This window comes from Curcuma longa, chromosome 14 (assembly GCF_044706935.1).
Source record: "Curcuma longa cultivar G26 ecotype Majalengka, Jawa Barat chromosome 14, ITB_CL_G26_1.1, whole genome shotgun sequence".
Taxonomy (NCBI): domain Eukaryota; kingdom Viridiplantae; phylum Streptophyta; class Magnoliopsida; order Zingiberales; family Zingiberaceae; genus Curcuma; species Curcuma longa.
The window spans coordinates 5,384,421-5,399,315 of record NC_133874.1 but is presented as its reverse complement, the minus strand read 5'-3'; the positions used below and the strand labels follow the sequence as shown (position 1 = coordinate 5,399,315).

General features: G+C 35.9%; 1 protein-coding gene across 2 annotated transcripts; it reads right to left on the bottom strand.

Annotated features, from left to right (window-relative positions):
• Positions 1-4,748: 4,748 nt before the first annotated feature.
• Positions 4,749-14,131, bottom strand: LOC141844724 (cold-responsive protein kinase 1-like). Of its 2 annotated transcripts, none has more exons than XM_074732717.1 (7): positions 13,845-14,131; positions 11,905-12,042; positions 11,570-11,685; positions 11,278-11,488; positions 10,916-11,153; positions 10,524-10,674; positions 4,749-5,337 (listed from the first exon to the last, which is right to left on the bottom strand). In XM_074732717.1, the coding sequence occupies exons 2-7, from the start codon at positions 11,972-11,974 to the stop codon at positions 4,933-4,935; spliced, it is 1,191 nt and encodes a 396-aa protein (XP_074588818.1). In that variant the 5' UTR covers positions 11,975-12,042; positions 13,845-14,131; the 3' UTR covers positions 4,749-4,932. The 2 variants fall into 2 exon arrangements, with proteins under 2 accessions (XP_074588818.1, XP_074588819.1); XM_074732718.1 differs by having other exon boundaries at positions 4,749-5,301.
• Positions 14,132-14,895: the final 764 nt, after the last annotated feature.

The window sequence follows — 14,895 nt, the reverse complement described above, 5'->3', positions numbered from 1 at the left end:
AACTGCGCTTAGAATTCATCAAATAGGTGAACCAAAGGAGAAAGTCGTCTACCTCTAAAATTAGTCGGGTAAAAGTAGAAAAGTATGCTAAATTTTTTTTACTTAGCATAAAATCGACTACTAGTTATCCAGATGAGTGAGATTCAATATATGATCCACATCAAACTTTGGTGAACTTTGACATAGTTGTTTCATATGTAAAAAAAGAAAAAAAAAACAAAAACAAAAACAAAAGGCTCTTAAGGATCTTTGTCATTTCCATTAATTAGGTGATATCTATATAATGTCTCTCTAATAATTGTTCCTTATGAGAAATGGTGCATGGTATTGTGGTCCAATGTACTCTCATGGTCAAATCCTCTCTCTCTCTCTCTCTCTCTCTCTCTCTCTCACACACACACACACTCATAATTTTGCATGGTGGAGGAGCAAGTGAGGAAGCTGAAGATGTTGTGGACTTACCACCAATAGAGGCACAGATTAGTGTGGCAAAAGTAGAGAAGAGACTTGAGGGAGTGCAGAGCCACATGAATATATACATGGTACTCTACTTTTTTGCATTGCTTTTTGTTGGTGACAGTGCGAGCAAGAAGAGGCCCAAGTGTTTTTGTTGCAGGGAGCTGCAGCTTTCTACACTTCCAAGGCTCTCTCTACTCCATGCACCAGGAAGGCAATCAATGCACCTCTCTCTCTTCTCTCTCTCTCTCACTCAGTCTCCATGTGTTTTCAGTTTTGTATAGAAACCCAACCCTCACTGTAAATAATTATATTGCTGCCAAAGTCACACAAGTAAAATGGAAGATTGACCTGTATGTTTGACTGAGGATATATGTCCATGCACAATGTAGTCCTCTTCTTCTGCTTTATATCCTCTTCTTTCTCTCTCCCTCTTGAATTTCTGTTCAAGTAAACAAAAGAGAATGGGTGTAGATTATCACTTTTCTAAGGCATACTACAATCAAGCCTCATGAACTATGCCAAAGAACACAATTATGAACTACAATTATGCCAAAGAACTACATGCATGTATCAATCAATCTCCCAGTCATGCTTAAAATTAATCAACTTCAATCATTTATTAAGGTCTTTCAGACAAAAGCTCAAAACAAGATGTGCTTACTTAGCCCTACTGGCACATGACAGTACACCAAAAGGATTACAAGCTTAAAGGGGAGACCAATGTCAGTTGAGACCTCAATGTCTTGACAAGTATACTTAGTTGTAAAGCAGGTTGGACAACCAAGACATCAAAGAAACCCAACTACCTAAGAAGATGATAACAGGTTAACTCAAATCCAGAAGAACAACTAAATAAGACAGAGATGTTCTACTACTGTATACATAATATACCTTTCAGCACTGTGATAAAAGAGTTCTAGATGGCAAGCATTGAGAGTTCCAAGTTATGCACCCTAAAAAGTATTGCTGCTGTGAGCATTGTTTCTTAACTGGACCACCAGGACCATTCCTGGACTGGCTATCTCACTTTCACAAATTTTTTTCTCTGGAGAAACCACCTGCTGTGCTCTTCCTGTTGATGTTGATGCAACCACAGCTTTTAGGGCCACCTGAAACATGGACCACTGAGCTATTTCCAGGTCATAAGTCTATCACTTTATATTCAGAGACTACTCATCTGCTTCTCATCGACCACAGATAATAATAACTTGAGAAAATGAGATACTCATTCCGAGAATACAGACCTTCTTGGACACCTTGTGAGCGATGGAATCGGCGTGCCAACCTCAAAAAGAGTGTCAAACTGGCTTTGTTTCTGGCCAAAGTATATAGTGACAACAAGAGTCATATTAGTCGAAGCATACAAACTCAAAGGAGTTCAAAAGGATATAAGGACAACCATACCAGCCATCACATTTTGCATTTTGAGAGAAAGGAACCTACCTGCCACAACAGTTGAGGAAAATGACAACAGGAAAAGTACTTAGAGGTACAGCTCTGTTGCAGGTAAATAGAATGCATACAATAATCAGATAGTACCAGGAGGATGCTAATTGTATACATATTTAGTTGTGAAAATACTTCAGTTAAAGGAAGCAGATATCATGATTCAACAAGTATACAGACAAATGATAGCTGGAAATAGTTGTTGATGAATCTAGCACATGCTTCCCACAGACAAGTTGAATCTCTAGAATAAGTGATACAATCTTTCACAAATAAAATGTATGGAAGTGCATAAGTCAAGCTCCAACAATGCAATGCCCAATAAAATCATAATATCTATCAGATTTAAGTTAAACAGACATGATAAATGCTGTAAATGTGTGATGTATACATACATATATAGGCACAAGTACCTGCATTTGTGTATGCAATTGCAAATCCATCCTAAACTTGTGATGTGCAATCTAACATTTCGTCCAAACAAGTCCATACTCATTTAAACCACTCAAACTCAATTAAGCGGGCTAAAAAAACTTCAAATACAAAAGTCTACTAGTCCTTTAATCTAAATTGCTCCTCGATTAGAAAAGTTGACTAAGGGAGATTGAGTCAGGGAGAGCTTGTACAAATTGGGCTGGGGATTAGGCTTAACAAGGCCAAACTTCAAAGAGCTCAGTCAAAGTGGGTTGAGCTCGGTCGAGTTGTTGGTAGCTCGTTTGGGATGAATTCATGTGAACTTGACTTAGGTGTAGGGATTGCAAAGGGACTAAGTTGTTGCAAGTTTCTAGAAGGTTAATCCAAGTTAATGATTAGTTGTTTTCCATAAGATACCCACAACTTTGTGGATCATTATTGTTATTCTCTCCTCCACCTAAAAGTCGCTTTTGAAGTGACTCTTAGCCCCTTTGTATCAGCCTCAAAGTGAGTGTCCAGCCAGTAGCAAAGCACCACGTGGTCAGCATGTCTAGGTGAATCTAGCCTGTCTCTTTAGTAAACTTTGATTGTTGACCCCTTGATTAGTCATATGTCACCTTTCTACTAGTTGGCTTTGTAACACACAAGTGATATTCACATTCTTGATCTCTACTATCTATATGTGCACTCATCCACAGCTCCTAGGGTTAGTGAGACGGACACAATATGACACCTTGCTAGGCCCGCATGACACCTCATGACGGACTGGCAAGGAATCACACCATGGTGGAGGGTGCACAGCTACCATGGGTTGATTCAGGAGACACTATTACACATTCTACCATCTTGACAGATCCTGGAGGATATGAAGGATGTGGCAGATAGAGATAGCATTGATGTGGGAGGTGGAGGCATACATATGGAAGCTCCCCTCCCCTAGTTATCATAGCATCAGATAGACTAGGTTATGGTTCAGATGATAGTTGCTGCGGATACAGGAGATGACTATATATATCGCTGGATCAGTCTGGGATAGGGATCAGATGATGGCCACATGGGACACAAGAGAAGACTACATATTAGAGGAGAGGAGGGTATGGATATCAAAGCACTAGCAGATAGACACAGACTTGGTGACTTGCTTTGTCACCCATTGTAGGACAGGCAAGGAGCCCCAATATGTTTGTATGCTTGATGATGTTTTGTGGTGATCATTTGGACGTGGAGTTGGTACTTACGATAGCACAATCACATATATACCACACCTTAGATACTTACTTAGATCTAATATTTCATCAGACATGACATGAGTAGGATCTTTGATCATTGTATGTTTTGTGCATTTTGATGATATACATATTTACCTTTCATAAAAAAAAAAAGGAGCTAGTGAGACGAAAAGGAAAGACAATCCAAAATGTAAGCGCAAAGCTGACGGTTAATGTTGTCTAAAAAATGATTAATAAAATTCAATAGTTATTTCACATATCCATAATATTCGCATAGGGTAATGCTAAACAGAGTGTAAGTGGGATGAAGAAAAAAACTCTACTCCTTAGTCCTACATCCTAAAGACAAGAATTCTTGAAATACACATAAATATCAAGAGATCACAAACGTAAAAGCCTTAGCATTTCAAGTTGAATTGCGCTCTCTTGAACTTTCAAATGGTATTAAGAATTTATGTAATAAAAAAATTGATAAATTTCTTAATATCTTGAGCTTTTGGTATAAGTGGCTCTTTCTTAATATTTTGAACTTTTGAGATAAATGGCTAGCTAATCAACTTTAAGATAGAATCAGAGTCATGCTCTCTTCAGTAAAAGATGAAATCCGTTACCCCAGCAGCCCCATACGGTCGGCCCCACCAGAGTCATGCTCTCGACTCTATAAATGACGTTGTGCCTAATCAAAATGATGTCCACTCATCCAAGATCTAGATTCTATTTCCCTGTTAGTTGGAGGCATTGGAGCTACAATCAGTTAGATGCATCAACGACTTAAAGGGAGCAGGGAGAATAATTCGAAATGGAAGTACTTGGACAACTAATATGCAGCTTTGACCCTACTAGTAGCCGAAAGAGAGCTGAACTGGGATCTATACCAAGAGGTTTGCCTTTATCCACCATACACCAGTGATTCAGTGTGGACAAATAACTGGATGCAAAGTTTAGCAAAAAGAGTAACCAAACTGTGTAAAAATCATCAGAAAACCTAAATTTCAGCTACCTATTAAGAAGAAAATTATGTGGATACATATATTCTGTATCATTTCTAAATAAATACACATGCATTAGCCAACTGTATAAAAAATGAACATTTGGAATATAACCCAAATATTGACCAAAAACATAGTTTTTCCAACTCATGAGCCACTTCAACATTCATAGTAACTACAACGAAACCAGGAAGAACTTCAAAATTGCAGATTAAATCAAGAAAACAATTCCATATTTATTCTTCAAAAATTTATACACAATCAAGTTCTGTTTCAATTACAATCCTAGTGGATATTTCCACATTGAGGAATCTAAAAGATGCAAAATTAAGAAATAAACAACTTGGGAAAAAGAATTAGAGAGTTAGTTCTTGAATTTCAACCTTCAGTTATCTTCAATCTCGCTCAGCTATTGTCGTGAAGCTCATGAATGCATGTGTTGTATCATCTTGGGATGAGGGTGTGTCTAGAGCAGATGATGTGATGGAGGATGTATTCACTGGATCAGCCTTGTTTTTGCTTTTAATTTTAAGGTCCATTAAGTCATCAATAATACCAGGCCTTGTGATCTCCACAGAGTTCACATCCTTTTCACCAGTCAGCATTCGTATAACAGTTGACATTGAGGGCCGAAGCTTCATGTCATCTTGTGTGCATAGCAGTCCGACCTTCAAGAATCTACATCCTTCCTCAACATCTACATCATCTGTCAAAGAAGTATCTATGATATCCACCAGCTTGCCAGATTCATATAATGCCCATGTCTGCAAGACGAGAAGTCCATTCGTGATATCTGGGGACTGTACAATAGCAAACCATATTTGCAAATTTAGGGCAGCCATTTCATCGGCATAGAGGAACTTATTTTTATCATAAGGGTGTGTTATTTAATACATTCAATAAAGACAAATATGTACTTAAGGAGTCTTACACAGTACACACAATTGCTATACAAGATAATTTCCAAGGAAGATGCAAAATAGCTTAATTGTGCACAAAGAATAATCGTAGATTAAAACACTTCTGAGTAACAGAATTCATATTTCTTGACCATTTACTTTCACAGCAGATTTCTTTCCTGGAACTGCCAAGGACAACAAAAAGCAAATGATTGAGATCCAACTACTTGGGTTGGTTATTCTGCTGAAACTAGACATGGAGTTATATCATTAAGGAAACGAAGCAAAGACTGTTTAGTTCTCCGGTTTACAACCATAATTCAAGAAGCTTCCCGGTTGAAGTTGCCCTTAAGAGACTTTGAAGTAAACTTATCATAAAAGATGCCCACTTTGGGATCCAATTTTAACCAAATTTTGAGCTTGGCCATGAAAATTGTTATCAGACCACATCCACAAAAAAAGGACAGCTCGGTGCACAAAACTCTCACCAATGCGGGATCCTAGAGAAGGGTTTATCATACACAGCCTTACCTTGCTTTGCAAGAGGCTATTTGCGAGATTCGAACCTATGACCTCCAAGTCACACAACAACTTTACCGTTGCGTCAAAGCTCCCTTCGATAAAAATCCCACTCTTAATACCATGGACATAGCAATACCCATTGCCTACCCCAATCCAAGTGATGCATTGTTTCATCCAGATAGAAAACAGATAAAACTGATTTTCTCCAGAATAATCAACAAGAGTGACTTAACATTTATTTGGGTAACCCAATATGTAACAAACTGTAAAGCATTAACTGAAATAAGACAATCATGGCACTCCCATTTGGTCAAGCTAGCTCAAAGTGTCATGTCGAAACTCAGTATATGCTCCCTAATCCCTACTAACCCAACCATGAACAATAGATAGACTTCACATTAGATGAGGGGACCTCTCTCTGCCTCAAATTTGAACTGCGAGTGGCTTTAAATATATATATATTCATTCATCAGGCCTTATGTATGTAATGGAGCTGCTAAAGATAATTAACAAGAGACCAATAGATCAATCCAAATATATTATTAACATGAAAGATTGAGGAATCAGCATAACAGGACAAAACACCAATTACCATGCCCATCAAAAAATAAAATAAAATAAACATATGATTGTGTGTCAATGAGAACAATGATCAAAGAGTAAAGAGTAGCAGAGGAAGGGTTCAAAGCCTACCACATAGGAGGTTCCTTCTCAATGTGGTGTTCTGGCATAGGAAGTACAGGGAAGTCAAACAGTTGACAACCGGTGCAGCAGAAAATAGAAATAAGGTTTTTAAAGTACTTTGTTGTGATTTCAGATATATGTAATGTTCATTGTATGGTGTACTATATAAGTTTATTCGTTAGGTAAAGTTACTTATATAAAAGGGCAAAATTTAAAAGAGCGCCCTTTTTTTTCTAAATCATCAAAGGGCATCCTTTTTGATTTATCATCAAAATGGCATCCCATACTCCCACCCAATTTTTCCAACCAAATTTACCATTAAACCCACATAAACCGTTGCATCCTCACCTGCCTACCTAGAAAATTAGACCGAAGGCCCAGCCAACAAACCCATTGTCCAGAACTATTAATTAACCCCTGTTCCCGTACTTCTCTTTTCCCATTATATTTCTCTGACACACTCCTTGCCCTTCCAATCACCACCCAACGAGATTGTCTTAGGTTCTCAATGAAACTAAGTTGCACGAGCTGCAAGGAAACACCTTATACCATGAACAATCTATCCAAGGTTAGTATGAAATGCTTAGAAGATGTATGATTTCTGATTTTAGGGTTTTACTTCATTCTGAGATATTTTAGGATTTATTGTTTAAAATGCTTTACTCAGTTTTAAGTTTATACTTTGAAGCATGTGTAGTTGTGTTGTTGTTGGAACCCTAGATGATCTTGTAGCAGTCTTACGGTATTAGACGAACCTAAGTGGAAACCTTAAAATAAATAATAATTTTAGACCCTTTTGCTTGTCACTTTGAATTTTTTCATTATTTTTTGTTTTAGTTCTTGAGATCCATATACCAATTTTGCCAAAAATAGTGCATGGGCTTATACTGGTCATATTTCACAAATAAGCACTCCTTTGTACTCCTTAAAACCTATTCAACCATTCTGTCTTTATTTTCCAATTTTTAGCATTTAGGCAATTTAGATTTATATAGTAGTTTTAGCTAAAACCAAGACCAAAAGTACTATATAGACCTAAACTGACTAAAATTCACATATGAGTAGTCCGTTGTGCTTCTTCAAGACTAAATTGTTTAAAGAGGCTATATAATATTGGCTAAAATTGTACCAGAAGCTAGACTACCTCAAATTGAAAAATATTCTCTCTATCTGTTGTGTTTCTTTAAGCCTCATTCTATACTATTAGGTATGTTATCAGAGTATTATTAGGTCCATGTAGCAATTTTGGCTCCTTTATTGTGGTGCTCCCTGCAATCCATTGAGTCATCTTATGTCCTTGTTTCCAATTTTACAAACTTAGATCCCTATAACATTTTTTGCCAAATTAGAAAACAAACGCAGAATAAATCCAGGTGGTCTTTGAGTAGTTAGAACACATCAGAGGGTTCATCTATATTATTTGGGCAGTTTGTGTCTATATAGCAGTTTTGTTAACTGATAGACAAACATAAACTTGGCAAAAACTGAAAAATTAAGGCATAAAATGAGTTCCAAAGAGTACAATGGAGGATTCATTTGTAGAATTTGGGCAGTTTGATTCAATGTACGAGTTTGCAGACATTAACATGCCCAAATTATAAAATAAAGGTATTGCACGACTTAATATGTTCCAAGGAATATAACAAAGGGTTCTTCTGTGATATTTGGGTAATTTGGGTCCATATAGTAATTTTGACATGTTGAACCTAACTTTGGCCAAATTGAAAAATGAAGTGTATATTGACTAATATGTTCTAAGTAGAGGTTTGTCTCCAATTGAGCAGTTCGGGTCTATGCAATTGTTAAAGTGATACATGCACATAAATTTACCTAAAATTATAAAATGAAAGTGTAAACAATTCAATAGGTTCCAAAGAACACAACAGTATGCTCGTTTGTGAAAAAATAAGGAGAAAGAACGACTAAACAAGTTCAAAGGAGTGTTTATCTATGAAATTTGACATACAAGCTTGTGTGCTATTTTTGACAAAGCTACCACATGGATCTAAAAATGTCAAAAACAGATGAGTGAGAGCATAGAATGGTTCCAGACAACCCAACCTTATGTAGAATGAAATCAAAATTGCTTCTACATGAATATCAGATAATCCAAAACAAATATATAAAAATGGAGAAGAAACAAAATCGGAAGTAAGGAGAGAAGTCTACTGACAACTAGGGGAGACGAAACAACATTTGTAGACAAATGAAACAATGTTTGTAGTTTAGCATACGACAAAGGATATGAATAATAATGTTATTTGGGTGGGATTCATATAGGTTTAAGTGACAGGTTAGATAAAAAAGGCTTGGTCGGGTTTCTTTAAGGTGATCAGGTAAGAGGCAAATTTAGCAGAAACTCTTCGATGGAATACCCTTTTGAAGATAAAAAAAAAAAAGGCACCACGTTGATGATTCAAACAAAAAGGACATGTTTTTGATTTTTACCTTATATAAAATATTAGATAATAACTAATAAAGAAATGTCATTAATAAGTGTTATAATAAGATGATACATAGTAAACATTAATATGCACATCAATTATTTTAACTAATATACAATACACATTAATTATAATTATTAATTATACGTAATAAATGATATTATCAGCTATATTGCATGAGAAATTTGTTTTAAATTATTGATAAATTTGATAATGTAGGCAAGAAAATATCTAATAAATAGTATACTGATTAATTGATAAATTAGCTATTTTAATAATTATAATATTGATATTGAAAATACCAAAATTAATAATAGCAACAACTATATAATTATTTATGAATTAATATTTAATTATAATTAACATAAATAATAATAGACGAATTCAAAATATTTACATAATCAATACTAAAAATAATAATAATAATATATTGATTATTTATCAAATATAATTTAATTATTATCAAATTAATCATATTAACTATACTGAAGTATCATTCAATTAATATTTTCTCAACATGTAATACCCCATTATTGATAAATCTAATAATAGTTTCAGATCTTTCCTACCAATAATAATATCTACTTAGTTATCGCAATTGTTCAATCAATGTTAACCGATCAGATTAGTGAGTGTATAAAAATAATGTAACAAAAATACTGGTATACTTACAATATCACACAATATGATATACATACTAATATACACATCCAACTAATTTACATGTATACTTATTAATCAAATAATATAATATCATAATATTAAATTAATATTTGCTGTTAATATTATTATTTTTAAAATTTTCTCTTGTTATTTGAATTTTTCTTGTCAATTTTGATTCTATTAATTCTACTAGTTCTACCAATCTGATACCAAGTTTTTTGAACATTCAAAAATGATATTGACACCATGCCAATTACAAAAGGGCGGTATTATAAATATACTTCCAACTAAGGTCAAAAGAGGAAAAAATGTCCAAGTATTTTAATCAAACAAGTCCAAATAAAAGATTCAGTAATCTTCAATTAATATTTCATATGACATGTGCAAACGCAAACAAATATCCTTTTCCTAGCTAGTTGTGCCCAAAAACTTGAATATAAAATGTTGCTCAAAACTATTATGAGAGAATCTTATTTAGTATGCCAGGATTTCAAGATAATTGTGTTTAATTATTCTGAAACACAATTCCCAATTTGACAATATGATTAGCAAACACCATGACAATACTTCACTTTCATAAAAATAAATTTACAAAAATATAAAGTTTCTCATGTGTGCAATGCCTCTGTCATATTTCAAAACCATTAGCAAGCTAGAGTATCCAACCTAAACAAAATTGTCATGACAGAGACGAATCTTTCATAAACAAAACATTGCTTACTGGAATATTTACTGTATGTGAAACTTAAAAGTCATCATCTATTTCATTCTTACCCTTTCAAGTAGAAATTGATCTCGATAAGGCAGCCTTGTATTTGTGTTGCATCTTCCACTGACAATCTCCAGCAGAAGAACACCATAACTATAAATATCTGACTTCCTTGTCACTTGTCCACGAATCGCATACTCAGGTGCTAAGTATCCTCTGCACAAAGAAAATGAAGATTTGTGAGAACATTAAAGTAAGAAGCCATGGAGATTACTGCCATTGGCTTTATTTCACTATGCAGAAAATTTTAAATATGTCGCAAGGTCCAGCCTCAAAGATCAGTTTAGATTTCTAAAATGGAGTTCATGAATAGCAGATATTTTTATATATTGCATCAAGCATGGTTGGTTTTGCATTTTTCTGCAAATAGATGAATTTCAGACAAGAGGGTACCCACATTGTTCCAGCCACTCGAGTACTGACATGTGTCATATTTGCTGGTAGAAGCTTTGCTAAACCAAAATCAGCAATTTTGGGTGTTAGATCCTTGTCAAGAAGAATGTTGCTTGCTTTAATATCTCTGTGAACTACATGTGGCCGAACTTCTTCGTGAAGAAATGCAAGTCCACGAGCAATGCCAACAGAAATTTTGACTCGTGTTCTCCAGTTGAAATGAATGTTATTGCGGTTGGAACCTGAAACAAGGTAGTAACTAGAACATTATTGTGTGCTATAAATGGAGAGTCTAGCTGTTAGTCTGCTAGTAAGTCAAGAGACGTGAAAACGAATATAAAAGACAATAAAAGGCAAATTAGGTACCAAGAAGGCATTGTGCGAGGCTATTGTTCTCAAGATAGTTGTAAACAAGAATTCTGTGAGATCCCTCTACACAGCAGCCATACAGCTTGACAAGATTGTCGTGGATTATGCCAGAGATCACAGTAATTTCAGTCAGAAACTCCCGTGCTCCTTGCTTTGACTCAGAGGACAGCACCTTTACAGCAATATCTTTTCCATCTCTAAGTCTTCCCTATATCAATGAACTGATATTACAAGGTGTTTTTTCTAAAATTAATAGCTTTGATACAGTCTACACAAATCAGTAAATCACCTTATACACTGAACCAAAACCTCCCTCTCCAATTTTGTTAACTGGACTAAAACTGTCTGTCGCATTTTTCAGTTCCTTGTAAGTGTAGATTGTAACACTTTCAATTCCAGGAATGTCTGGGGAAAAAAACAAACATGTCAAAATTTCAAAGAAAGGTAGAATAATCTATTTGTCTGTGTTTTTCAGTTCCTTGAAAGTATACATTGTAACACTTTCAATTCATGATTGTCTGAAAAAAAATAAACATGCTAAAGTTTCAAAGACAGGTGGAATAAGCTATTGTAAGTATCAAAGCAAATAAGTTAAATGCAAGGACAACATCAAGGACATGTTACCTTCACTGAACTGGTTATGTTTCTGGTGTGCAATTTCTTTCCTGCTGAATATGCAAGAAAAGCAAGCCATCACCGAATGATTATTTATCAAGTTTCTTTATAGATGTAGATTGCTGGGGCATATCAATCAAGAGTTCTCTGCAACAGCAGACATAAGTGAGGGAAATATGACATAAGTTTAAGTGTTAAGGCACACTAAGGTCACAGGAGAACTTAGTCATTTATTAAAACAAATAGCAAACATACTCCAACCATTAGCCAAAGCTTGTAACAGAATAAAGTATCACATCATTGAGACCTAACAGAACATTTGCAGTGTATCCAGGAATGTGGCTCCTGGTTCACAATATGCAGCTTAGTTGAAGAGGTGGAGTAAGCAACAAAGAGAAGGCATCTTATAGGGATATATAAACATACTACATGCGTGCGCACACAAGTACACAACAAAGTGGTTAGCACAGAATGGGCTACCAAATATCAATGAAGTGATAAGCTTCTTTTGCATAGTAATTGACAAGATGTAGGTTGAAATGTTAACCTTAGTAGAAAATCAGGATTCCTTTTTAGGAAAATATGTTGGTCTGTCATGAAAATGGCACACATATTATTCCCAGTGTAACCAAATTTAAGTTGCTTGGACACCTCAAGATAATGTACCTTAATCAATTAGGTTAAGTAGAATAACAATGTACAAAATATGACTTCAGCCAAGAAAAAAATGAAGTATATGCTTCAGTAGATTTCCGAGTGAGGTTTCATAACAGAACAGACTAGACATAGGTTCTTGACACAGTAAACATCCAGCATTGAGCACATTTGACTGGTTTCTCCGTGGATTTTGAACTCTGAATTTTGGCAACAACTTCTGGTGCCTTCACCAACTTGGTAAGCTTGCATAAGACCTTGTAATGGCTAGACAGCAAAGCATTCATTTTGTCTCAACATTAGGCCAACAACCTAGTGTCAGGTCCAGCCAGTCCAATTGTGTCAAATAAAGACTGATTTTCCTACAGATAGAAGTGTTCTGAAGCTCAGATGTTCTGAGACAATTTGAAGGTTGTGGAAGACCAAGGAGCTTGTAGCAAAAATGATTGTCTTCTTGGCTTTTTTTTTGTTCCCATGGAGCATTAAAAGTGTGGGCAATGCTTTCTCTGATTTTTTATCATTCTTTTTCTCAAAAATTATATACACTTAGATTTTCTCTATAGATAACTGATGAAACCCATTAACTTGGTGTCCTTGTGATTATTCTACCAAGAGAGCTGAAGATTATATCATATGAACTTGTAGTGGAAGTTATTCTACATTCTAGAAGCATTGAAGTTGGACCTGTGAATGTCTACTTTAAGGCAACAAAATCTAACAAGTAATGTTACAGTGGCCTTTAACTTCGTCCAACAGTATCAAAGGCAGTTGTTATCCCAAGTTGTATTAGAACCAAGGTTGTCACAAGTTATTAATGGTTTGTATTTTTTTTTTACCAAAGAGACAAAAATGTCATGATAGGGGTGTATGGTGGAAAACAATCCTAGGGATATTAAATTTGGATCCACAAGTATGTGATTTGAAAAGTGGAATCTAGCAAGCAGTTTGAGTCATCTCCATCCGTCCAGTGGCATCTAAGGCACTTGTGATCCCAACATAAAGAGCATCAAATCTTCCTAGGTTGGACAAAGAACTATGCTACATCCACTTCCAAATTCGTTTAACAACTACATCCAAATGATAAAGAAGTTCTTTCAGATTTAAGCCATTAGACACCTTGTCTTTTTAAGCATTCCCTGGAAATGTTCATACCATCCATATCATTTCTCACTGTTTGGACTCGAGGGTTCATACCGTCTCCTTACATAAGAATAAAGATCAAAACACACCATGATAATCTAATCCCAAAATAACTGAGCAAAATTTATTTACGGTAAACGGAAAAAAAAACACACCTTTGAATCCCAGAAGCGGAGGTCACCTCGGAAGCCAAAGCACCCCGCTGAAAATTCTTCGAATCAACTACGCAACCTGTCTCCTCCCTCCGACAAGCGTCCGCCCCCACGCGCTTCCTTCCCACTCCCGTCAATCGCAAGCTGCAAAAGCGTCGAGGGGAGAGAAGCATCCACGAATCAGGAAACACCAGCTCGACCCGTAGCAAGCGGAGATCGCCGGAGAGAGCCAACGAGCGGGGGAGGGAGGAGAGAGCCGCTGCCGTCGCCCCAAGCGAGGAGATCTGAGCTTATTATTTATTTGACTTGTCGCTATGGAAAAAGCGTATCGGGCAGTGAGATTCTGAACAACTTGACCGAGTCGACAATTTTGACTCCGCGTGAACCGGGTCCAAGCCGGTTCAAACCACGTCCGGTCTTCATCATTTGGGCAAAATTCTCAAAACATCCCCGCTTTTACGTATATTCTCAGTCAAAATCCCATACCTTCTAATTATCCAAGTGTGCTAGTATTTTTCTTTAATTCTTTTTTAATTTTTTTTCTCGTGTTAGGCAATAAATATAAACTATAAAAGATTATTGTTTATAAAATAATCGTCGTGCAAAAGGGCAAATCTAAAATAAAATGGTCCTTTTTGAAATTTCGTATTAATTTGTGGGCTCAATTGGCACGATGACGGACGCTTTGAACGGATGGCACGTGGCGGTCGTCTTTAGGCGCATGCGCAGTGGACCTGCTAATTAATACCGAGATTAACGAACAATTAACAACAAAGTAGCATGATTAATTGCTTAATTATTCTTCCTATTTTATGCGTGTAAGATCGCGGAAAAGAGAGAGACTCATAAAATCAAAGTCGCCATTGGTGGCGCATAATTGCTAGTGTGAAACTCGTGTCGTTTGCCTATTTGTTGATATAATATTTAGTTGCTGACTAGATCGTTGACCGCAAGCTTTCAAAACGCCCCCCCATAATTTTACTATTATCAAAGCACTCAGAAGATAGCATTCTTGACTTGCAAAATACTCCTCTTAACTTCATTAAATTATACC